This window comes from Odocoileus virginianus, chromosome 32, assembly GCF_023699985.2.
Source record: "Odocoileus virginianus isolate 20LAN1187 ecotype Illinois chromosome 32, Ovbor_1.2, whole genome shotgun sequence".
Lineage (NCBI taxonomy): Eukaryota > Metazoa > Chordata > Mammalia > Artiodactyla > Cervidae > Odocoileus > Odocoileus virginianus.
This window is the reverse complement of record NC_069705.1, coordinates 28,057,849-28,084,639: the sequence shown is the minus strand read 5'-3', so window position 1 is coordinate 28,084,639 and position 26,791 is coordinate 28,057,849. Positions and strand designations below refer to the sequence as shown.

General features: G+C 40.0%; 1 protein-coding gene across 3 annotated transcripts in view; it reads right to left on the bottom strand.

The window, feature by feature from the left end:
- PDLIM3 (PDZ and LIM domain 3) overlaps positions 1-23,458 on the bottom strand; it is a 30,744-nt gene extending 7,286 nt beyond the window's left edge. For 2 of the 3 annotated variants that reach the window (XM_020889913.2, XM_020889915.2), the window contains exons 1-4: positions 23,273-23,457; positions 13,257-13,408; positions 11,931-12,015; positions 4,638-4,705 (exon numbers count right to left, since the gene is read on the bottom strand). In XM_020889913.2, coding sequence (XP_020745572.1) covers positions 4,638-4,705; positions 11,931-12,015; positions 13,257-13,408; positions 23,273-23,365 — 398 coding nt within the window. In that variant the 5' untranslated portion in view covers positions 23,366-23,457. Of the gene's footprint in view, positions 1-4,637; positions 4,706-5,074; positions 5,263-11,930; positions 12,016-13,256; positions 13,409-23,272 lie in introns of all 3 variants that reach the window. The other variant, XM_020889914.2, reaches the window with a different exon arrangement.
- Positions 23,459-26,791: the final 3,333 nt, after the last annotated feature.

Below are 26,791 nucleotides of genomic sequence, written 5' to 3'. Positions count from 1 at the left end.
TTTGGATGCAACTTAGGGCTAAGATATGTATATATATTTCTTTAATACATAGCTATTTCTTGCAAAATTTTGAAAGCACATATACATTTTCATGCATATTTTTCATTTCCTTTTAAAGTCAAGTTAAAGGAACTTACTAAAACATCAGAAAGGCCAGTCATGCAATTTTAAGAACAACTACAGAAGTTTCATATTCTCTATGAATAGAATTCTCTACAGATATGAGGTTAGTCATAACTGACATGCTAATGACTAAAAGTCATTTTTCTACATGCATTTTAAATGCAGCATGACAAATGCATTTTTTTGAGAAATGGATTTTTTTTTAAAGCATAGTCATTTAAGACAAAGTGAAAGGAAATATTAGTATTGATGTAAGCTTCTATCATGTCTGCAAGTTAGTGTTGCTGTAAACTCAAGGCAGAGAACAGTTTATATGGTGTGTTTATCTCAAAGTCAATGTTCCCTTAGGGCTCAAGTATGGTCCCTGCCTGCATTTACTCTCTAGGACTGTTAATGTCAACCTCAGGCCCATACAGAGAGCAGAAACCACAAATCCAATATGTTGAGGATTGATTTTGTTGACTTCATCAATGCTGCACCCTGGTTAGTCCGGGCAACCCATGTCGCTAAATAAATTACAAAAAAAAAATTTTGTGTTGTGTTATCCAGTTTGACCTGCATAGACTAAACGAAGCAGGTAAATATGAATGTGCTCCTTCACTTCCTGGCTGTTGAGAACCTGTTTGAAACTCAGTAAATTGGTTGATCACACACAGAAATATCAAGTGGTTTATTCACCATTTTCATAGGCTTAACACTATACTGGTTGCTGAAATTGACTTCAGTTGGTAAAAGAGTAGAAATGAAATTTCAGTTAGATTGCAGTTCAGTCAGGATCATATTGATTTGACCTCAGTATAATGAAGTTTATTAAATTGTAGTTTAGGGATTTGAGACACTGAATTTCAATACTGGGAGATTGGGGCTTAAAATAGTGAACCTTTTCCACAAGCATTTTATAACTACTCTGACCCTACTGTGTGCCAGGCATGGTGCTACACAGTGGAGATGTAAACTATGGCTAATTTGGAGCTTACAGATAGAACTTATTTTATAGTTGTAATTAATATTATTTTTCCCCTCTTAAGAGTGTTCTTATATACATGCATGTCTATGTATATAATTTTGTTTAAGCAGAGATTGTGTCTTCTATTTCCTAGTTTCTTAATCATTCTATTTAAGGGCCCATGTCAATCTATTCACATAGGAAATAAAACCTAAGCAAATGACAATTATCTTTTCATACATTTCTGAAATAATTTTAAACAAGCTCCTGAACTGATGCTTAAAAAAGAATTTTCATGGACTCCAGTCACTGTGGAGATGCTCATGGGTCAGCATGACCTAATCCTGTGACTTGGAAAGGTAGACACTGCTGAAATTTCATGACATGGAGCTATTGACTTGGCAACCTGTAAGGCTGATGATACACTCAATTACTATCATACAACTGGATAGATCATTAGACACAGAATTCATTTCCCTGCTGTGTATATGGACTTTTGGGGACATGCTTCTGGAAGCAGCTTGTCCAAAAACCACTAACCGGATTGTACTTTATCACTTGGATCTATAAAATGCCTTGTATGTATTTTTAACGATAGTTTTGGCTTTAAACATTTACATATTTTCATGTGAAAACACTGGTCTTTTAATATGGGTCAGTTACGATGAAACCATTAAAAGAACCCTAACTAGTATTAAGACCCAGGGAGATGACTATATTAGCATCTCCAACTTATGTCTGATTCAAAAGTTGTTTATTAACGGTGTAGTTATTGCTTGGTAAGTAGCCACTCAAAATTCCACCTTGATGAAGAATTATTTGGTAAGAACACGAAATTCGGAAGCTAGATAAAATAGTGACGGGCCACAGGAAGACAGGGAGGATAATAGAAGCATTTTTAGAATTTTTTAAGGTTTGTTTACTGATACCTGTTTTTTAAGCAAATCCTTTCATCTCTGTTTTTCCTCTCCCCTCCTCCAAATTTAGCTAGATTGAAAGGCACCTTACAGTGAAAAAATTATGAGTAGCTTGTCATTATCACCATGTTTAAATTAAATGAAAATATAAAAGAAGGGCATTACGTACCTGAATCTCTGACTTACCCTGAATTTTGCTATTAAATGTTATTGGTCTTTAGCAGAAGCAAGATCTGTGTTACTCTAATGTATCATTTTACTCAAGCCTCGAGGAGTTCTATAGCTCATGTTAGTGAGCTTACATTTATGTTAACCTCAAAAGAATGCACCTCAAAAGAATGCAAGTATATCTGTTTTACTATGCTTCTTTAGGAAGATGTATGTATATATATTTATTCAATAGTAAAAGAGCATTTTAACCTTTAATCCAGTTTTTTTATGTTATTGAGAGTGGGGCTGGAAAACTGTTGAATGTGGGGAAATAGAGAAGGATGTAAAGGAGAATGAAATATGAAGGAGGAAAAAACTGAAAGAAGCCAAAAAGGATTGTTCGAAGTTGCCAGTATGCAGGAGGAATAACAGCTCCTGATTCTTCTTGCTACTCAGGAAGTCTAATTAGGTACTCTTGAGATTTTGTTCCTTTATCTAATGAACATTTGCTGAGCATTTACTGTCCTAGCCTCATTTCTTGGTAGTGGAGATATAATATGTTTACATTCTAGTGGGGTCAGATGTCTTTGGTAGTCATTGCCTTATTATTAATAGCATCTTTCTCCAGCTCTTTTACTCCATTTCCTCTTTCTTAGTCTGATATCACAAAATTGGCTTACTTTGAGGTCATTTTCTGGCCCTGACTCTAGCTCATGGAAAGGTCTGCACATGGAAATCATATATCAAGTGATGACTGACCATCCATGGCAAGCAGCATAAACTCAGATGTCCCCAGGGGCCAGGAGAGTCACACGTATATGAAAACGGGCCAGGTGTCATATGCTTGGGAGTTAAGGGCATTTTGCCAAGATTTGGAGAGTAGATGTTCCATCTTAAGGCACTGACCTAAATTCCGTATTTTTAAACAACGAGGGGGGGGGGCGGTTAAAGAAAACATTGTCTGTGAATTGACTCCACCTACGGACCACCAGTTGGGACACCTGATGTATATCATTGATCACTGATCTGTTAGGGTTGATTCAACCTAACCCTCACTTCCTTCCTCTGGGCTGGTTGATGGAGCTGAGGTCAGAGGAATGGGTTTGAGGTTTTCTAAAGTCACTGTTTCCTGATGTGGCAATACAGGGCGTTCATTTCTTCCCTCGTAGGTTGGAATTTAATTTCTAGAGAAGATTTGAAAAGGATCGTCTGACGATGATCTGTTTCTCTGACAGACAAGAAAAGACCTTGCTTATTATTATTCCAGTCTATGCACAGTTATCCATGAGGGTTACCCAGTTACTCCCTCCCTCCTAACTCTCTCTTTATACTTATTTTCCCCAAGTGGAAAAATTCCAAGTGGCCTCTCTTCCTTTGCAAGTATCCATGTATATGTGTGTGTGTATGTGTGTTAGTCTCTCAGTTGTGTCCAACTCTGTGACACCACGGACTGTGGCCTGCCAGGCTCCTCTGTCCATGGAATTCTTCAGGCAAGAATACTGGAGTGGGTGGCCATTCCCTTCTCCAGGGGATCTTCCCAACCCAGGGATCAAACCCAGGTCTACTGCATGGCAGGCAGATTCTTTACCATCTGAACCACCAGGGAAGCCACACAAGTATCCACGTGTGAAAGTTGCTCAGTTGTGTCCGACTCTCTGTGACCCCATAGACTGCAGCCCGCCGGGCTCCTTTGTTCATGGAGTTCTCCAGGCCAGAATACTGGAGTGGGTAGCCGTTCCCTCCTCCAAGGGATCTTCCCAACTCAGGGATTGAACCCAGGTCTCCTGCATTGCAGGCAGACTCATTACCATCTGAGTCATCAGGAAAGACCAAGAATAGTGGGGTGGGTAGCTTATCCCTTCTCCAGGGGATCTTCCCGACCCAGGGAACGAACCCAGGTCTCCTGCCTTGCAGGGAGGTTCTTTACCAGCTGAGGCACCAGGGAAGCCACACAAGTATCCATAAGAATGCAAATTTATTTTTATGTAAGAGCTAGAATGAGTGGGATGACCCAGCGGGCTCTGATGACACAGTGAGAAACGAGGTGCTGAGATGGGATGAATGGATTCCGTCAAACACAGAAAGCTGCACCAGCCTTCCACGTTTGCCTCACCTGCTACCTCACTCCTGACTGGGGGCTAGTTTTCATGTCTGTTCCTGCTGACTGGGCCATCCTGCCCTGGGGCAGGGTATGTCTGCTAACCTCAAAGGTCACTGTGTTCTGGATGGGATTCTCAGAGCAGCAGGGGTATCAGTTATAAATACACACAGCGATTGCATAATATTTTGCAGCTCTACAATCTCGTCAACATTTACTCTCAGAAATGGAGGTTAGTTGGCTGCTGGTCTCCGCTAGGTAGAATTTGTTTCTTTTGCTTTTGCAGTAAGCTTCAAAAAAGAGAAAAGTCACTCCAAACACCTAGGAGTTATGTATCTGGGTGATTAGTAGGATTTTTTAAAGAGGCATGCACTCCACACTTCACCATCTTAAAGCTTATGACCTGCTTCGGCCTGGGATTATGAAAGGTTTGGGCCGAACATTGTGTTTGTGTTCAAAGTAGTTCACGTCCTGTAAAAAACAAAGGGTTACAAAGCCCCTCAGTGGAGGATTAACAGATAGATATATATTTTAGACAAAATTAAATGTGCAATAATTGTACAGAAAGGATTATTTATCACCAGATATCGACATGACTAAGAAGGGTGATGATGGAGCCAGAGCGATTTCTTCCTCTCAACCGTCTATTCACTAAATGTTCGGAAACTGGCAGACTGGACCCTAGAACCATGTTCTAGATGCTTGTCTTGAAAAGAAAAATCTGATCCATGCCTTCAGGAAAGGAAAAATCAAACAGCAAGAGCTGGACTTTCGAAAGGAAAAGAGGCCTTACGATCACCACTGGGAACACGGCAGCCAGAGACCAAGTGGAATACTTACTTTTGAGGTGAACTAGGAATGAGCCCCCGCAGCTGCCCATGAAGCGCATCTTGTATATTGCTGGTTGAATAGAGCCCAATGGGTGAGTTATAGGAAGCGCTCACTACCTGTCTTTTGTCATCAATGTTTGCTGCTGCAACAAAAGGCTGGGCCCTTCTGTTATGCGCGGCACCAATGGGTTTGAACTCCTGTACAATGGCAGACAGAATACACAAAACCACAGAACGCACAACAAAGCCATTAGCACGCAAACCAACAGCATCGCTCTTGTTAATCAAGGCTTCTTCATCCACTACGAGGTTAACAGCAGGGTTAAAGGAGGACTACACTTGCCATGAGCTTCATATGTGCTGTGAACGTCACCATGTGTTAAGGTGCAAAGAAACTGATATTATTTGAAGTATAAAATAATGCAAATATTGAACCATTTGTCTGCTTGCTACTGACTTCATCTAAGAAAGTCTCATAAGACTCATTTCAATCCAGAAATTTTGTCTCAAAAGTGAGATTTGGGGTTTAGAAAAATGATTCTACATAACACTTTCTCAAGTAGAACTTAGATAAGATTTCTCTTAACATTTCCACCATTTTAGGAAATGGAAGACTAATGCAATCAGAAAGGGAGTGAGCATTTATGAATAATTGTCCTGCATCGTTTTAATTAATCAAGTCTTTTTTCCTCTTTTTTCTTAATTCCTACAACAAACAAAATTCTTAATTTGCATTAAGATATAACCTTAAATTTGAAAAAATGATAGAAATTAAAGGACTTTTCATTATGAAAGCAGGAAAAACATTATAGAAAACTCTCCCTTTTTATTGTGCTGATTTCATGTTGTGGGTCCATGTTTACTCTAGTTGAAGAAAGACTTAAGTCAGCAATTCAAAGACAGTGAATGTAGGTGATTTACAGAAGCATTTTTACTTTATTGCTCAGGGAAAAGGAACAAATTTCAATCCAAAACTCTTGAGTTTGAAACATGCCTGAATGATCTGAAACTCTGTTATTATCTTTCAATGTAGGAATCAAGTTTTCCAATTTTTATACAGATTGATAATTTTGTCAAGTCATTAAACTTTTTCTTCTTCAAAGCAACAGAAGAAAACCAAAAACAAATGCTAAAATACAAACAAGCTGATTCTCTTTCAAACCTTCTCATTTGGCAGAATTAGTTAAGATCAGTCTTTACATTATTTTCACTCACACATTCACATCAACCTCCTTTCCTTTTGTGACTTCACCGCCAGTGTTTCACAGATATCTCAAATAGTACAAACATTTATGATTACTTGAAATGTTAATGGAGACTATTTTGATTTAAAAACTAAAAACATCTAGTAATATTCTTATTTGTGTCATTTTTCCCTTCTGATTATAGATGAGTAAGGTGTGGGAGTGTGCTTTTTAGAAAAAAGCTTGTGTTCCTTTCTTAGGGGGTGCAACCACAGTTTTGCGTGAATTTCAGGGAATGCCAACAACTTACTTTAGGGACCCAACCAGAACAATGCTTCTTCTTGGTTCTCTTGAGCAGGCAGTCATCACATACACTCCCTGTTCTCCCATTTAGGCCTATTGGAAAAAGCCCACTTACAAAGTAGCTATGACAAGGCAAATGGGGTGCAGCTTCAAATACTAGCCCTAACAGAGTCTTTGACTCCAACTGCCCCAAGTCTCATGGTACCTGAAAATCTGTAATATGGTGAATAGGAGCTTTTCTCTCAACTACTTTGGGGACAGCATATTTTAATAGCCTCCTGAACTTGAAAAGAAGGTCTGTGATTCTGTAGTATGACTGACTTGACTCATATCTTATTGATTCAATCTTTAATCTCCAGAATAATGGCTCACTGCCTAGGGGTTGGTTGAGTGACACTGTAGTTGCTGATTTAGAGAGCAGCATGATTGAAACAATCAAATATGGCTTTAGAAAAGTGCTGAATCCCAGAACACGTGAAAATGTGTGCAAAGATTAATATAGTGGTACCATCTGATTGCTTTGACTGATTTAATAATGAATTTGGATTGGCTGTGTTTTATGATTAACCATTATGATTAGCTGTTATTATGGCATGAAAAAAAGTAAATGGGAAATAATTGTAAATAATGACAATGGACATGATTCAAGGCTTTGTTACTTTGGATATGAAAGAAGACAGAAGGCTAACTGCCTAATTTAGTTTTGGTGTATTGTAAATCTTGCAGGTTAATTAAAAGAGTGTATAAAGAAGTACTGAAGGACTCAAGCTTTGTGGAATTCAGCTTTTTTTTTTTAAGTGAGAGTGATATGCCTGAAAGATCTTGGTATGTAATACTGATTTTACAAAAATTAGGTAACATAATGTGATGGCTTTATGAGGAAAAAAAAATCTCTACCCTTATTTCTTTTTAGTCTTAAAATGATAAACAAACATGGATGGCAATTGTCCTATAAATGAGGCATCTTCTCTGAAAATATTTGTGCAATAATAGCCCCTAGTAGTACTTCAAAAAGTAGCACATAAGTTAATTAGCTCCAACCTTTTTTTTTTTTGCCATTTTCGGTTTTAGTTATATATTGCAAATGTCGCAAAAGTGTAATTTGTTAAAATGAAACAATAAAACCCTCTCTTTTTTACTCAGATCCTAAAATGAAGTGTTTCTAATACAGGCTTCAAACATTTGCATTCAGGCTTTGCAAAGCATTAGTTTATGGGCTGCTAGAGTCATTCCAAAAAAGCACAATGAAGTGTATACACTAAAGGTAAACAAAAAATTTAAATATGGCACAGAGAGGCAACATTCCATCTAAGTCTTACATCACTGTTGATGGTCAAACAGAATCAAAAGACAAGACCAATTAGAAGCTTGCTATTCTACTTTAATTCCTTTTTATATTTTCCTGGAAAATCATTAGTAATGGAAAAATACTGTAAAAATTTTATCTAGCAGTTAATATAGTCCAGCTCTTGTGTTTCTTCTACCCAGGCAAAAGCATATAAATGATTCTTATCTCTTAGGAACTCAATAAGTAATTATTGTGATTAATCAGATTTTTCAATATTATTTTTAAATGGTAGGATCTCATATTAAAGAATAATATTTTGAATTAATGAAATGCTAGAGCTGCCAGAGTTAAAGCTAAGTAACTTGACAGAGACCTGCTGACACTGGGAGAATGCAGCTCTTGTCCACAATCTCCCCAGTCCTTGAAATGACCTCAGAGATGTTGTCATTCAAAGAGAGTTCACCTTTCCGTTTCTTACTTGAATAAATATTTGGTCTGAGAACTGAGGCAATAACCAACTTTGACACAACATGTCTGATATATGTGTGACAGTATGCAGAGCTACTTATAAGAAAAAACGGTGGCAAAATTAGGAAACAAACAATACCAAGTGCTCAAATCAAGGTACACTTAGTAAATGATTATATTTTATCATGGTTGAAATTGATCAACAATCCCTGTCCCATCCTCATGCTCACCCTTTAAATGAAAAACAAAACCACTCATATATTTACTTCAGTGATCTGTTTCAAGTGTTCTCCCATAAGTCGGTGGGGAGGAGTTTGGGGAAATGAGGATTTTATGAAAACTTGCTTTGGGCAGGCTGCCGTCCAGTTATGAAAACATTGCAGAATAAAGTTATTTCATGAAAATGTGACAGCTTCAAGCCTACTTCAAGCCTGCTTGGGTACCCTACTTGACTGCGCAGATAGTATGTTTTTATTGTCAAACCTTTTATGGAAAGGATGCAGTCTTTTCTCACTTAGAAAACAGCATTTTTATTTCTGAAAAGCATCTTTCCTGTCTTGTGATAACTACATTATAATTTGGAATAGTTCAGCTAATATTAAACAAAGATGAGGGTAATGCCTTATTGGAGAATGTAACATTTGAAGAAGGACAAAGAACTCGAACACATACCTTTTGTCTTTTTCTATGCTTTATATAGAAAAATGCACCCATCTGCTCATAGGCATGTTCAGGATTGTCTAGAAGGAGTTTATCCACTGGCCAGGGGTTGATCTAAACAACCTCTAAGGTTTCTTTTAAGCCTAAGATTGGAGTCTAAATTCATAAAATCAAAATTTAGCTATTTAATAATAGCATGGAAAAATGAAAAAAATCTAGATGTTAAAATTTAGTATCATTTATTACTATAACTGTATAAGAAAAAGTTCCCAAAGCTTAAGCCTATTCCTAGGGGAAAAAGCTGGAAAAAAAAATACACTAACATTTTATTATTTGTGGCTGCACTTGCATGGTAGGGTGTCATGGTTCCCCCCCCCCCCCCCCCCCAGTTAATATATATTGCCTTTAAAATGAAAAATAGTGTTTTAGTTCAATAGCAAAGGTCACATAACTTACAACAGAAGTTTGACTTGGGTTGAGAAACAAGAACTCAACTATTATATCACTCAAACTCAACTTTTTACCATTCATATACAATGGCATTTTAAAGACTTACTGGCACTTGTTTTTCAGACTGACACACTTTTGTTGTTCAGAAGGGGTTGCTTTATTTGTAGAGTTCTCATTTGGGTAAAGAAAAGATAGCTGTTTGCAAGATATTTCTTTGCATAGCTTTGTGTTAATTTAAAAAAAAGAATACAAACATAAGCACAATTTAGCCAGTTCTTCAGTCTCAGTCTGCAAGTTAAGTTCACTGTTTGATATTTATTGCTACATTTTGTTCCAGTTTGTGCTATGGAATTTTCAGATAGCAGAGGTTATGCTGAAATTTAGCTATATTTTGTAGGGAAGGTCTTTCCTGAAGTGCCAAGTTATACAGAAATCTGGCTGAGGGTCATAAGGAGTAGGAATATTTTGGTCCTTTAGGGGAAGAACAGAAATGGTCCTTATCTCTGAGCCCTTCAAACACCAGCCTCTTAGAGAGAGGGTGCAAGTAAGAAGTTAGTCATGACTCAGTCTAATGGAATGTTCAAAGGCTCCATCTGACTGACTTCTGTAGCCCTTAACTCAGTCTTCACCTTTTTTTTTTTTAATAAAAACTATCTCATTCTTTATCTTTTCCCCATGTGTAGTATCATAAATATTTATATTGTCTGACCCCAAAATGCAGGACACATGTGCTAACAAATGATTGACAAGAGGCCAGAGTATTTAACATTTTGATTATCTTTTAAAATTAAGTCTTCGAATAACCATAGTCATAAATTAAAACTCATGGATCTGCAATGAAGAATAAAGGTCAGGCAAGCGCCAATTCTGGGGAGATGATAGAGAAACACAGGCTCGCAGCAAGCTCTCAGCTTACCCTGTGCTTAATAAAATCCATACTTGCCGAATCATCCATGTGCCTGAGTGGGCGCTCCAACATGATCAGGGATCACTGGGGATTTGGTACTTCAGTCAAACATGTGTAGTTGGTCCCTTATTTTAGTATTGATGAAATTGGGTTTAAAAATTTAGGAGAAATTTTGAATAGAAATGTGCAAAAGGGTGCTGTACAATTTTCGACGTGTCCTCTACATGGATCAAGGAAATTCAGAATTCTATCCAGTTTGTCCTAGGGATAATAGGAGATGGGGGTGTCGATATATGCATGTATGTGAGCCTTAAATTTCCTTTTTTGTTTGTTTGTTTGTGTTTTTTAAAGCACCACATACTCTGTTTTCCTGTGTTGCCTCTAAGTGATGAGTTGATGAGGGTTGGAGGAAGCAGGTGGGTTTGGGCATTACTGCCAAGGGCTGTCCACAAGTGACTGCTCTGCCTGGAGGACTTTGCTCTCATTCCTTCTTCCAACCTTTTCTTCTATCAAAGAAGATGTTGACGACAGGTGTTATTCACCCACCCACCTCTGACGCCAGGCTAAGCCACCATCAGCCTCTGTCACATAGGCAGCCTCCTATCTCACTGTCAGGAAAGGCCAGGAGACCTGATCGCAGCCTGGCAGGAGGGGGTGACACACCCAGTAATAATGAGAGCGCCCACTTAACTGAATATCTCTAAGAGCAATTCGATATGCCAAGTTATTTTCCTATCTTATTTTATTTCAATCTTTAGAAGCCCTATGAGACACATGTAATATGTACTCTCCATGTATTTTACCAAGAATAAAATGAATGGGGGCTTAGGCCCCCAAGTGGAAAACATGAGGGACAAATTCAGGAGTTGATGATCCTGAAAATGGAAACCTTGCTGAAATATAAATTATAAACATATTTTCAGTTCATTTTCGTTAGATATAATCAGTTTAGTAGTGATACTTGTTTAAAAGGGAATATTCAAATTATGTCTGTCTGTCTGTCTAAATGTGGGGAGCATCTAACCAAGCAGAGTTTCCTTTTCTTGATTACACTGTCCTCACAGCACAACTGGGTGTCAGTTTAATTTCAGGGTTTTGTTTTTTTGAGATTTTGAAAGTAGACAGTCAGCTAAGCATCAGATTATTAGATTAATTTAGCTCATTAGAGTTGCCTGAAGGGAAAATCCTTTATCTTTTGTAATTCAGCTGCATAGGCAGAATATCATTGTGATTACATAATGCAAAACTCTCTTCCTAGAGTAAACTTAATTATAGAATGCCTGAGCTGATAATTAAAGAAGGATGTAACCTAAGAGTTGGGTGAAGACCTTGAGGAATTGAAGGTCACAGTAACTATTAGATTAGAGACACCTGTTTCAAATGGTCGACCCTATTTTTGTTTTGCTTTGTTTTAACATCTTAAATTTCTTGGGTTACCTCACGGTCATTTGGCAGATATCCATCATGAAAAATGAAAAAATAAGCAGACTGTACATCGATATAGCCTCTTTTTCCCTAATGAAAACATGTTTGTCTTTTAATAAGATATTTACCTAAGAATACTTCTCTTCATAATGTGAACATCATTTAACTCCAAAATTCATACCTGTGGTTCTGATTCTAAGTTGATTTTGAAAGGATGAGCCTTTCCATCTTCAGTTACCTGTGGAGACCATAAGCGAGCTTCCGCCCTGTAAATGAAAATAAAATTCGTAAACCCAAATTCTAATGGGACTTCTAGTTTTAATACACTTTAATTTCCTGCATTTGTGAACCCCAAAAATCCAACCATGCTGGCTCCCTGATGTTGAATTTCCAGCCTCCATAACTGTGAGAAATAAATATTTGTTGCTTGAGCCAACCAGTCTATGTTATTCGATTGTAGCAACTTGAACTAAGACAAGGACACTGTAGAGTTTCTGGAGAAAGTGAGTCTGCCGTGCATGAGGGAAGCATACAGGAGAGGGAGATCCTGGCAACCTGCCCTGCAGATGACCACAGGGCAATCCCCCTGGATCTCCTCAACCTCTCTCCTGTCCTATGTAGGGCACTACAGGAGGCAGTGAATGATGTGCCAGGTGGATTTGCTGCTGGCATCAAGGAAATGAGCTCCATCCAACTCTTCTCATGTATCTACTCGGGGTCGTGTGGCTTCTACAGAACTATGTGCTTGGCAGGAACACAGGTGATGCAGAGACAGGGACAGAGTCAGTTTCACCCCATGAAATGGCAGACTGGCTGATGGACTGTGTCCTCTGGACCACAGCAGGGAAAACTGTGGATACAACAGCAGCAGGATAAACACACATGCTAATCAGGGCAACAAATCATTCTTTTCACAATTCAGTTCCAGATCTCGGGTCTGATGGCAAAAGATCAGGTTCAATTTCCTAATATTGTTTTTGATCAGAAATGTCTCATGGTCTAAAAACCCTTATATGCCCATGTCCTCTCATACCTTGTGAGACTCTCCTGGGCTGCATTCAGTACAAAACAGAAAACAGCATATAGGACACTAGCAACCAGATTTTAATAGGATCACATTTTGGCAAGCAGGAGATTCTTTTTGGAAATTTCATTCCATTCTCTACCATGTTTAGAACAGCAGTGTAGCTAGACATGCTGTTCAGTGTTTATGTGGCCAGTACTATTTTCTCGGTTGTCCAACTGGGTTAGTGAAGGAAAAAAAAATTATTTTAGCCTCTTTCATTATTCTGACATTCCAGAGAATTCTTTTTAGAAATTCTTTGTTAACAGCTACCAGATTGACTTCAGTGAAGGACAGACCAAAGTGGCCAACATACAAAAAAGCCAGTTAAGATTCTGGGTCCTGCAATAGCCTTCCTGACTGGGAGGATGAAGTCATTTATCATTCTGGTTCAGGTTCTCCTGCAAAACAGATCAAATTTTACCACCATTAATTAAAGATCACCTGTCAATTTTGAGACAGAGCTGGTGTCCTGCTGCCTTAATCCTGTCCTGTGCATCAGCATGAGTCATGGACTCTGTCCCGAAGCCATCAATAGCCAGGATGACATCTCCAGGACACAGGTTGGCAGCTGCCGCCTTGCTTCCTGGAGTGATCTGGAAGAAATCACCGCATAGCTAAAAATCCACACCCTGTGGCATCTTGAGTTTTGTGCCTGACATTTGTACTTCACCTTGGTAACATTCTGAATGCTTCACTGGGCAGGAAATATTGTGCTCAGCTGCACAGTCCTGTCTAACTCTTTGTGACCCCATGGACTGCAGCCCGCTAGGCTCCTCTACCCATGGGGTTTCCCAGGCAAGAATACTGGAGTAGGTTGCCATTTCCTCCTCCAGGGGATCTTCCAGACCCAGGAATCAAACCTGAGTCTCCTGCAGATCCTGCATTGGCAGGTGGATTCTTTACCACTGAGCCACCTGGGAAGTCCCCTGCAGAAAATATTATATCTCGCTTAACTCTTAATTGGCCAATTGTATTCTATTTTCCTGTTATGGGAGATAATTCTATTTCTTAGTAACCACATTTTCTCCATCATGACATTTCTGATTCTCTTTGAAAACATCTTCCATGACTCCCAGTTTGAATCATATTTTTGCTTTAAATAAAAATTTGCTTTCTTAGAGTCTTTGGTCAACCCCAACTCTCTATTTGGGAATATAACTTTACTATTAATATATTTGGGGTGCTTTTATATTTGAATTAAAACAGCTTTAGCATCCCTAAAATGCACTTGGATGGGATATAGAAAGCTGGAAAGAGAATCACTCTTGTATTAACAAGAAGCCAGATAATATGCAAAAATCTTTTCACAGACTCTTCAGAGAACTGAAGTTGCAGGGCAACAAACTAGCTTGGAATCTAAGGAAAGATGGGAGTCTCCAAGGAAAGACGAGATGTAAGCACGGGTTTACTTGTACCAGAGCACGAAGGAAGATGGGGCCAAGTGTACGAGCCGTTGAGAAGAATTTAGCTAAAACTGTGAACAAATTGCTAAAGGCCAAGTATGAGTTAAACAGTGAGAGTCTAGAACCCCTGGGAACTACAGACACAAGAGAAGTTTGTATCCACTTACAGTCTCTTCTCCATAAATGAAGACTAGATGGAATAAGGAGAAAACAACTAACAAGATGGCAGCTTTCAATTAAACTGTACCACTGATTACACTGCCATAGCTATTCTTCCAAGGAGCAAGTATAATGATTGTTTTGATTGCTATACCCACTTCTGACTTTTCTGGGTAAATCCAACCGACAACTAATAGTCCTCACTTGGTGTCACTGAGCTACTTCGCTAGTGTGATCTCACAACGTCCTGCTCCTCTTCATCCACTGCCCTACAGCCAGTCAGATTTCCTTTGAGCTCCTCGGATAGGCCAAGCTTGCACCCTCTCTGGGCTCTCACGCACTGTTCTTTCTTTCTGAAATGCTCCACATGCTTGTCACCCTGTTGCTCCTTCTCATCCTTTTGGTTTAGGCTTAAACATCATGAAGAGACCTCCCCAGACCTCTGGAGAGTGTCTCCAGCCCCTCTCCATCGTTATCCACTGTGACACCCCATTCTTTCCCTTTATGAACAACTTGTACTTGCATGTTTATTTACTCTTGTATTGTGTCTTCCCACCCTCAAGTTCTTGAGGATATCTACAATACTATGTATACTCCTAATGCTTCCCAATGTATACTCAGTGTTCCGAATTGATGAATAATTACTTGAAAGATGAATGAAATGGACATTTAATCAGAGCTTATGAAACAAAAAGAACTAGTCCTCACATACCCAAAGATGACAGCTATTAATGTCAATCTGTTATTGCTCCTTTTGCAAGTTCCCACTGGTTAGAGCAGGATAACATGTGGAAAGAAAGAAAAGAAAGATAGCACTGAGTCATGTCCGACTCTTGTGACCTTATGGACTGTAGCCTGCCAGGCTCTTCTGTCCATGGGATTCTCCAAGCAATAATACTAGAGTGGGTTGCCATTTCCTTTTCCAGGTGTTTTCCCTACCCAGGAATCAAACCCAGGTCACCAGCTTTGCAGGCAGATTCTTTACCAGCTGAGCTATGCAGGAAGCCTGGATAATATGTGGAACTTTACTTAAACCTCAAATTGCTCCAGGAATAAATTAGATCATTCCTAATGTTTAACTGACGATCTGTCATTAAGTCATTTTTTCTCCACTTGCTTCATCTAATCATTGATTTAATTTAACTTCATGGCTCTAAGAGAGATCCAAGATTCACATAATTGAATGAAGTGAAGTGAAAGTCACTCAGTCATGTCCGACTCTTTGCAATCCCATGGACTATACAGTCCATGGAATTCTCCAGCCCAGAATACTGGAGTAGGTAGCTTTTCCCTTCTCCAGGGGATTGTCCCAACCCAGGGATTGAACCCAGGTCTCCCACATTGCAGGAGGATTCTTTCCCAGCTGAGCTATAAGGGAAGCCCGAGAATACCGGAGTAGGTAGCCTTTCCCTTCTCCAGCGGATCTTTCCAACCCAGGAATTGAACCAGGGTATCCTGCATTGGAGGCCGATTCTTTACCAACTGAGCTATGAGGGAAGCCCTGTATAAATGAATAATTCATATAAATTTATATTCATAAAAAGAAAATAGCAAATTCTCATGCATCCTAGATCTTCAGTCTCATCAATAAAATGTTTATTGTACTCAGTTCATGCCTCTGATCATCTCACTGTAGCAATCATGATTATTTTCCAGTAGGGACAGATAATGGGGCCTGGGTGAAGACAACTGGAGATTATTACATCTCAACTTTTGGGAGGCATGCCATTTTTCCATTTAGAAATTCTCCCAGAACACAACTGTTAGAAGAATAAGAGTTTCCATCCCCAGTGTGGCTTGTAGAGATAAAAATAACCTCAAACTTTTAATTTTCTGTAGCTATAGTTCATCAAAATCAGTACAGTCTATTTTTAAACTTCTAAGACCAGAATGCTTTTCTTTGAGTTAAAACATGAGAAAGCATGGCTCAATGTGTTTGCTTTTAAAGACTCACCTAGCTTTTCTAATATACTTAAATTTGGTTTACATATAATACTCAATATTGGTTTAGAAAATCCTAACATTATTTCTTAACTCTGGTTCCAGTGAGTGTAAACATCTGAGGGTAGGGTTGGTATATATCTGTCTATATACATTTTAAACAGAGACATCTGGTGTGCTGATACTGAATATTACTAAACGTGGGCTTCTCCAGTGGCTCAGTAAAGAATCAGCCTGCAGTGCAGGAGCTGCAGGAGACGAGGGTTCGATCCCTGGGGAGGGATGATCCCCGGAGGAGGGCATGGCAATGCACTCCAGTATTCCTGTCTGGAGAATCCCATGGACAGAGGAGCCTGGTGGGCTGCAGTCCATGGGGTCGCACAGAGTCAGATATGACTGAAGTGACTTAGTACACATGCATTAGTAAATGTAATTAGCAATGTTAATATGGAAGTTAATAATTATCTTATACTTACCCCAAATATTACATTTAAAAAACTCTTTCTAATAACTCTATCATTACAGCTCTAAGACAGGCTGGACAAAGGAGGCTGCTTTTTTTCCACCGGAGGAGGTAAAGTGACTAAGGAACCTATGGCTTCTCATTAAGGTGGGAGCTGTGTCACCAGCGGTTTCATTAAGTCACATAGGTAAGGTGGCTCATAGTGATGTCGGAACCAGAGTCTGACTTTGCATTCAACCTGGACATTGATTTTTGGGACCTCCAAGATGAGAGCTGATAAGAAAGAAAAAAAGTATGTCGAAGGATAGACAAGAGAGAAGGAAAAAACAGGATCTTCCCTTCTTCCTGGGTCTCAAGTTCAGTGAGGCTAGTGATCAGCAAGTTACCACTAAATCGGTCACCTGGTCACTGGTTTTCGGAAGTTAAATGATCTGTTTAATCACAAGAATCTATTATTTCCCAGCGTCACTTTATATTATTACTTTGCATTTCATTTATATTACTGCTTATAGTTTAACGTTTTCCCAAACTAGGAGGAGAGAGAGGTAAAATGAGGCAAAGAGGTTTTCAATGGATTATTATTCAGTTTTGTTAGTGTCTCAAAAGTCAAAAGCATTCAAGAGATCATTGGAAACAGTACTGCCGCCAGTCACTGAACACATGGTTTCAAACTTGTCTGATTAGAAGAATCACTGGGGGGGGGAGGGGGGGGTCTTTGCTCAACATAAAGATTCCAGTCCAATCCAGAAGCCTAGAATCACGAAGCAGAAGCTCTAGCAGAGGAACTAGGGAATCTGTGCTTTTAACAAGTCCTTAAGATGACTCCTATTTTTCACATCAATATATTACTTGGGTCTGTTTGGAAAAAAAACAAACAAACTAATTTAAATCACAGGTAAACCATCTATAAGCTCCTGTTAACTGTGGGAGACATGAAGGAAGTCCTTGGCCCTGATGGGATTTTTGTGTTAAGAACAAAAATGACTGGAACAGTTATGGAGGAAGACAAGTGTATACTGAAGGGGTGTGGATCTAAATAGTGAGAAATCCTGTTGTCCAGTTGTTCTCCACTGCCTACAAATAAACTCCAATGCCTGAAAGCCCTCCACAGCATCTGGCTGCAATCTACATTTCTAGTTCAATCAGAATCTCTGCAAGTAGCAACTGGTCATGGATATTTTCAAAAGTTATCTGAATGAGTTTAATGTGCAGTCACGTTTGAGAACTGTGTTATACTATTATATATTATATAATTATTATAATTGTATTATATATAATATATAATTGTATTATATATTATAGCATTGTTATACTATTGGTCTTTGTCTTTTTTAAGATAAGAAAATGAATACTCAGAAAGTATAAGAAATGTGCTTAGGGTCCATATCCAGTGAAAATTTGAAATTCCTCACGAGTCTGTCTAACTCTGTAGCTCAAGCTCCTCCACTATCCCACAATGCCACTCCTGCAGGTACTCTCTTCTCTGACTCCTCCTATCTCTTTGGTCATACTTCTTTCATGGAATCCTGGACAAGTTGTATCATGGTAGTTTGGGTACATGTCTCTTCTGATACATGAACTTCTCAGAGGGGTAGAAACTCATTAAGTTATAACTGTATCCCCCACAGGGCTTTACACAAACAATACATTCTGCACCTGATAGATACTTGCGGGATGTATGAATGTCAGGAACAGATGAACTTAGTGCTTAGATGTAGACACATCTCTGTTAGAACAAAATTAAATACAGTCACTTCTCCGAATCCATGGGTTCTGCATCTAGGATTCAACCAACCAAGGGTTGAAAATCTTTGAAAAAGAATTCCAAAAAGTTCCAAAAAACAAAACCTGAATTTGCCACAGGCTGGCAACTACTTACAAAGTATTTACATCGCGTTAGGTATTATAAGTAACCTAGAGATGATTTAAAGTATACAGGAGGATGTACCTAGGTTATGTGCAAATACTATTTTATATAAAAAACTTGATCATCCTGGGGTTTTAGTATCCTTGAGGGGCGATGGGAATTGGGGAGAAAGAGCGGTGGAGTCCTGGAAACAATTCCTCAAGGATACCAAGGGCTACGCAGCACAAGACCGCATTCAACTGTAAACATTTCTTTCTAAGAGTTCAAATTATATAGTTTATATTAAAGTACTATCCCGTGTTAAAACCTAACGTTTTCTGTGTTGGTACCCGGGTCCATATACAGCATTCTCAGTCACAGTGATCTCAATCCTGGGTGTGCTCGGTATACAAAGGAGGGAAGAGGGAGTGAGTGGGAAGGGACATACTGGCAGGAGATGTATACAGTCGTTTTACATCATGTACACAAAAGAAGTCTGTGCTTTATTCCAAACTGGACCATTTGTGAAAACAAACTGTCTGTAACTTGGCTGTGATAATAGATCCACCTTCTGGGTGGTCCAAACATTTAAGACAGAGAGAGATTCCTTAGAAACTTTTGCCAGAAAAAGAAAAACTGCTCACTTAGAGATGTGAACCTTAAACTTCTGTGAAATACCTAGGCCAGCTGTATATAATGTTTGCAGTAACAATGCCCTCCCCCACGCTAAACATTTGCAACTTAAATTCACACTGCACCAAGTAAAGAGCACCCTTGCCTAGAAACTAGTTTCCTACAAATCGGATCAAAACCAATTGCTCGAAAATTTTTTTGAGATTGTCTGGTATTTTATTTATCATCTGAGCCATCAGGAAAGCCCTGATTTATCTTACTTCTAATGTTTTTTATGACACAGAGTTTTACCTGGCTGATTAATTGGATGATAAACAATTATTGGGTGGGGACCCATTGTCCTAATTTTGTGAATTGTAATTTCAACTGATGGAGAGAGTTACTTTGTAAACTGAGCTCCCCAGCAGAGGGTGGAGCAGAGGACCACTGTCTAAGTAGCATTGCTATCATCTGCTTTTGTAGAGTGTGAGGAAGGGAAGGGAAGGCATTGCTTGTAGGTTAAAAATTGACTGATTGCCTTGAGGACCATATCTCATTCATGGGACTTATTCTGGTGTTCAGTACAGGCACTGGTGTTTTAATTCTTTGTATGCTTAAGAACTTACATAAAACAAATCAATGAACAATAAAGTTTTCCTTTCTATTTACTGTGGGATATTTCTGAGAACACAACTTGCACCTACTAGGAAAATAAAGTTATCTCAAGAGTGAACAATTTAATGACTCATATTGTGTCTATTTTTATTCTGTAACACATATGAGGTACTAGACAATGCTTAGCACTGAAGAGCCCGCTCCCCCCGCCCCAAATTTGCTGGTGGTTGCCAAGAGGGGGGCATGCAACCTGTTGGATACAGGTGTATTCAAACAACCATGGTACAAGGAATAATGTAAGGATATGTAAGTCAAGAGCTACAGTAATTAAGTGGATGAAATGACGGCTACCAGAATCAGGCTGGAGGAGGGATATTTGAATGCGTTTCCAGAGGCACAGAGGATGGTGCAATGGGTGGGGAAGAGCATTCTGGAGAAAAATGATAGCAAGAGCAAAGCCATGTTAGAGAAATCGTAAGCGGTCCAGAGTATGGGCCCCACTACATATTTATGGAGTGAGAGGAAGAAAGGAGAGAGAGAGAGGGAGGAAATGAAGTTGGACACTTGAGGTGAGAGAGAGGGTGAAAGCCATGAATGTCATGCTAATAACCACACCTTTTATTCTCTATAAACTGGCGATGCCACTGAAGGACTTTTAAAAATGGGAAAGATAGAATCAACCATGCATGGTGAATTGAGAAGGGAGACAACAGCTAGGTTTCAACTTATGAAATCTTGAGTGAGGACAGTGGAAGAAAAAGAGGAAAGTGGTAGATCTGGAAGAGTTAGCATCAATAGGACCTGGTGATGAGTTGGATGGCACAAAATACCTCTTTGGAAATATCTGTACAATAAGCAGAATCTTTCATGTGTTTGGAGGATGCAGGCTTTGGAAGCAAGTCGACCTGCATCAAAGTCAGTCCCACCATTTGTGGTCATCAGCAGGTTATAAATCTCTTGAAGCCTCACTCCCTTCCTCTGCAGAAAAGGATATTACTAGTGCTATTACTCTGATAGGATTATTGTGAGATTCAAGTGAGTTAGTGGGTATGAAAGGCTTAGAAGAGGGCATGACAGGCAAAAGTATACTAATGCACACACAACTTCATCCACTACCTTTTAACACAGTATAAAAACTATGAAATTAATACAATTATTCTGCCACCTAATTATAATACTGATAAGTATGTTCATATCTTTTAGTCTTTTTCCCAAATGATTTTTAGTATTCTAATAATTTCAGTGGAAGTACTCTCAATTAGGTGTTCATTAAGTCAAAAAAGTTCAAGTGACTATGTTTTCATTTATTGAACAAGAATCTACTATGTGAATGGCTTTGGGTACACTTGGATAATAAAGTGTACACCTATTAGAATAATAAAAGGTACACCAATTAGGATAAATTTATAAAGTTATCTCAAAAGTGAATGATTTAATCACTCATATTGTGTCTACTTTTATTCTGTAATATAAGAGGTACTAGACACTGTGCTTGGCATTCAGTAGCCCCCTAAATCTGCTGGTTGTTGCCCTAAGCAGGGAGCGTGCAATCTGGGATACAGATGTATTCAAACAACTGTGGTACAAGGTGTGATGTAAGAAGAGGTTGTAGGTCAATTAAGTGGATGAAATGAATTAAGTGGATGAAAATAAAGCATTGCGGTGGTACCTGCTGTCCTTGAGTTAAATTAATTGAAGAGAAAATCTGTAGTCAAATGAAATAATCATGTGTTCATAGGCAGTGTTATTGAACCAAGTGTCACTGTGAGTGACACAAATTAATGATGAGTTAAAAATTCAAACAGAACTGGCTTCCCAAATAATAGTTGTCAATATATCAAATATATTTACTGATAGCTCCTGCAGTCAAGTGCAAAATGTTAAGTTCTGCTTTGAAATAAACATTGTTTATAAAGTCAACAACTCAACATTTCAAGCATAAGATTAATCATATTGATATGTTACACAGTAATGGCAAGATACTTCTTTTATAAATCACTGAAAGGATTTTTGTGACAAAGTTGTCTCCCTAAGATTTACTATAATATGATTTGTTAGGATTTATAATATAAATGGGATTTGTTAGGATTCAAAAGCTTATTTCATTTAATATAAACAAATGAAAACTATACTTCAGAAACTTTAAAAAATATTTCTCTGTAGAGATAATGGAAATTGTTTCCTTTGGTAAATCCATAAAAGGCACTGCTTGGCCCAGATCATTGAACCATTTTCTGCCTAATTTACTTAGGAACATTTTGGGAGTATGTTAAGTTCTTATGTCCATATGAAAACACATGTCAGATGTGTTTATGTTTTCAAAAAATGTAAAACAAAGCTTGAAATGTTCCATGCATTTGTATGTTTTGAGATATTTTTAAAAGCCATTGGTTCTTCAAACCCATAAGTAGAACAGAATTTAGAATTCTTTGTTCAAAGTCTGTGAGTATGTCAGATTATAAAGTATACATTTATAAAATATAGTATGAGCAGTAAGGAAGAAAATAAAGCATAGTAAAGATATAAACGTGCTGAAAGTTTATGTTTTAAAATTAGGTTTAATATATATATATTTATATGTGATAATTGAAATAATAATTTTCTGTTAAGACGATGTTAGAAAAAAATCAACTAGACCAACTAGAAATTTACTGACAGGACAGATGCTGAATTTTTTCATTTTCTTTTTTCTTAATTGGACAATACTTTAGAAAATAATAAGTTTACGGAAAGCTTGACTTCGATAATGAGGTATTATCTTCAGAGTTACTAGTCTGAATGATGGCTCTCATCAGGTGAAGGAAGCTATCTGACACGTTTTCTTTGTAGTTTGAGTTATAGGTGATGATTTCTAAGCCAAGTCCCAGCTTTGGAAAGTATTTACTCAAAATGCCTGGAAATCTAGTAATACAAATTAGTAACTTTTTCCCTGTCTGGGCTGATATGATAGATTCCAACTTGGCCAGCCCAGGTGGTGCCCTGCGAACAGCGCCCTGAAGTTTTCATCCAGACAAGGAAAGCGTTCAGACGCGCGTCTCTCTCCAGCAAACCACCACTACTGTCTCCGCTTTTCTGATCCCCACCTCGCGTTTGTTACCGAAAGGAAACCTGGCGTCGAGGGCGAGAAGGCAGCCCACCTCGCAGGGAAACCACGCAGCCAGTTCATCCCTCCTCGGAAAACTGCGGGAGGCCAAGAGGCTGCTGAAAGAGACCGCTAGGACGGACGTGGTTAGTTCTCTAAGCCGCTCCGCATCCTCCGAACTTTCTTCGCCGAGATGCTGCAGTCCCTCGACCTGTGAACCCGAAGCCAGGACCCACCCACCACACCCCAGTGGCTCACTGGCCGCGCTCCTCTCCCGAGGGGGCCCGCGGCACGCCAGAGTCCCCGACTTGCAGCTGAAGGACGGAAAACACCTACCCTGGTGATGACCAAAGGCTGGTTGAAGTCTAAGCCCCCCGAGAGCCTGAAGCCCCAGGGCGCCGGCCCAGGCAGGACCACGTTTTGGGGCATGGTGCCTCCTGGCACTGCCTTGCTCGTCGGGCGGGGCCGCAGCGAGTGTCCCCGAGCGGCACAGCCCACTCCGCTCCCGGGGCAGTGTCCTCGCTGGACCGCGACCCGGGAGCTTTATCCCCGCTCGCGTGTGACGTCACTGGCCTCCCCTCCTCCCCGCCCCCTCCCACCAAGGAGAGCTCCAACTTTGGAAGAAAGAGACGTGCCAGACCCGCGGGAGTTTACAGACGCGCACCGGCTCCTGCGCAGCCTCCCAGACTTCTTGGGCTTAAGGCTGGAGGAGGCTTCGGGTTACAACTCCCATCCCTCTCTTAAAGTAACACCTGTCCTACTGTTTATCTTCTGCTTGGAGAGCCACAGGGAGCTTCATTGGAAGTTAAAAGCAATTAAACCACAGCCTCTATACTTGAAGTTAAAAGAAGACAAGCATCATCAATGCAATTGGTTATTGAGCAATTTTGAGATCTCTAATAGTTGCTTACTAGTGTGTGACCCTGGCTAAGGTACTTAAATTTCTTAAGCCTCAGTTTCCTCTGCACAGAATTATGGTCCTTCTCTGGTAGGGCTGCTGTGAGAATTAAATGAGATACTTCTGCACAGTGCTTCGCACGGCAGGTGGGTCTGTGCCTGTGTCCTAAATCACTTCAGGCAAGTTCGACTCTTTGCCACCCCATGGACTGTAGCCCACCAGGCTCCTCTGTCCATGGGATTTCCCAGGCAAGTATACTGGTGTGTTAGTTAAGCAACTCTTTGTGTGTCTGACTCTTTGTGACCCCATGGACTGTAGTGTCTGTCCATGGAATTCTCCAGGCAACAATACTGGAGTAGGTTGCCATTTCCTACTCCAGGAGATCTTTCCCACCCAGGTATAGAACCCACATCTCCTATGTCTCTTACCTTGGCAGGCAGTTTTGTTTTTTGTTTTTTTTAACCACTAGTGCCACCTGAGCATTGGAGAAGGAAATGCCTACCCACTCCAGTGTTCTTGCCTGGAGAATCCCAGGGATGGCGGAGCCTGGTGGGCTGCCGTCTATGGGGTCGCACAGAGTTGGACAAGACTGAAGCGACTTAGCAGCAGCAGCAGTGCCACCTGGGAAGCCCTTATGTAATCTATGATAATATAAATATATTAAACTTCTATTTAAAAAAATGGAGAAATCTAGAAGTGAAAATACTATGCAAAGATACCCAATCCAATGAATCATCTTAAAGTGTATATGAAAAGATAATTCGTTAGTACACTCGAAGTGTTAGTGAAAGTGTTAGATGCTCAGTAATGTCCAACTCTTTGTGATCCCACGGACTGTAGCCTGCCAGACTCCTCTGTCCGTGGAATTCTCCAGGCAAGAATACTGAGTGGGTTGCATTCCCTTCTCCAGGGTATCTTGCCCACCCAGGGATCGAACCCTGGTCTCCTGCATTGTAGGCAGATTCTTTACTGTCTGAGCCACCAAGGAACCCGAGTATGCTCAGAGTTTCGTTTAATTTTGATTGGAGTAATTGTGCTTCTCTCACATTCAGTCTCTAAACCTATGTTTTTGACACATGGGTGGCAAGTGTAACAGAAACTCAGGAGCTGAGACTGTCCCGTGTGAGCCGTGCAAGAGGACCCCCGAACAGGACAAGATTGGATATAGGAGAAAGGGGGGGGTGGGTATTCAGTTCACATCCAGTGAACACCTGGAATCTTCATTGTCCAGGTGCTGTGGTGATTACTTTATCCCTGTCATCTTCATCCTCATGGCAAGCCCATCAGATTGCTCTTCTTCTCTTTTTTTTTTTTTTTCTGGTAAAGAAGTAACTTCTTAGAAGTTACTTGCATAGATCACATAGCTCATAAGTGATACAGTTGTGATCATAAACCCAGGTCTGCCTGACTCCAGGGTGTGGCTGGTGTAGGTCTGAAGACTAGGAGAGTCTGAAGCGGGTCCTGCCTAGGTTCCATGTGGAATCGGATATTTTTGGTGCTATATTCCAGGATGCTCTGATTCCCAAGGAGAAGGGGAGGGATGAGGGAGCAGAAGCATGAAATGCTTGAAAAGCCCAAGGATGAGTGTCTTGGACTTCATGCTGTATACGATATGGCTGTCTCACTTCAGGTAAGGAGAGCTGCAGTATGCTTTATTAGCAGCATAGTCTGTATGTGGTTTTAAGACTCACAGAGAGGACAGATTCAGGAAGCAGAGAGCAAAGTCAACTAGCCTGGAGATCGTGTCAATCACAAAACCAGGGTTGAAACTACTTTGTCTGCTGTGGCAGGTTATATAAAATCCTAGCGGATAGATGTTTTCTGGTCCCAAACAGTTCTTTCAGCCTTCCTTCCTTCCCTACTTCTCTTTCTGTCTTTAAAGGGAGAGTATGTGTTTCAGTCTGAGATCCCTCAGTCAGTGGTTCTGAATTTTGATGCACATTAAGAGAGCCTGGGGAGGCTTCCCTGGAGGCTCAGATGGTAAAGAATCTGCCTGCAATGCGGGAGGCCTGGGTTCTATCCCTGGGTTGGGAAGATCCCCTGAGGAAGGCATGGCAACCCACTCCAGTATTCTTGCCTGGAGAATCCCATGGACAGAGGAGCCTGGCGGGCTACAGTCCGTGGGGTTGCACAGAGTCAGACATGACTGAACAACTCAGCACAGCACAAGAGAGCCTGGGTGCTTATTAGAGATTCGGACTCCTGGGCTCCACTCTACAGAGATCTAAATTCAGTTGCTGGGGCCAAAATCCACTGTGGTCGTCTATGGACCACACATTAAGAAAAAGTTTATCAACGCATAAGATGCTAATGTCTTATGTTGTGTCTTCACGTGTGTATTTCAGGAATGTCCTCTTTTCTCTATCACATTCCTCTGTCTTTCCACACTTTCTGGGAAGACTTGATTGGCCACCAATATCTACCCCGAATGTTTTCTTGACTTAGCTCTTATTTTTTGTCCATATACCTTGATTTTGAGTTTAGCTCTTCTCCAATATAATCAAACACCCACTAATCTGATGGATGCTGGCGTTAAGCACAGGGACAAGGCATGGGTCTGGATTTTGACAGGCACATAATCTTCCAAGGATGATATTTTATTTTTGTTCTTTACTTTTATTTATTTATTTTTTGGCTGCTTGGCATGTGGGATCTTAGTTCCCTGACCAGGGATCAAGACATTCCCTGCACTGGAAGCGCAGAGTCTTAACCACTGGACCATCAAGGGAGTCCCAAGGATGACGCTATTGTGAGAGCTATTTTGCATTCCCAACCAGACAATAGGTTTCTCCAGGGCAGGTGTCCTATTTCATTGGCATTTACCCAAACTGCCATCTACTGCTGGCCTTTGAGGAGGTGGTCAGTAATTACTGATAGGTGTACCGGGCTGTGCTAAGTCGCTTTAGTCATGTCTCACTCTTTGTGACCCCATGGACTGTAGCCCGCCAGGCTCCTCT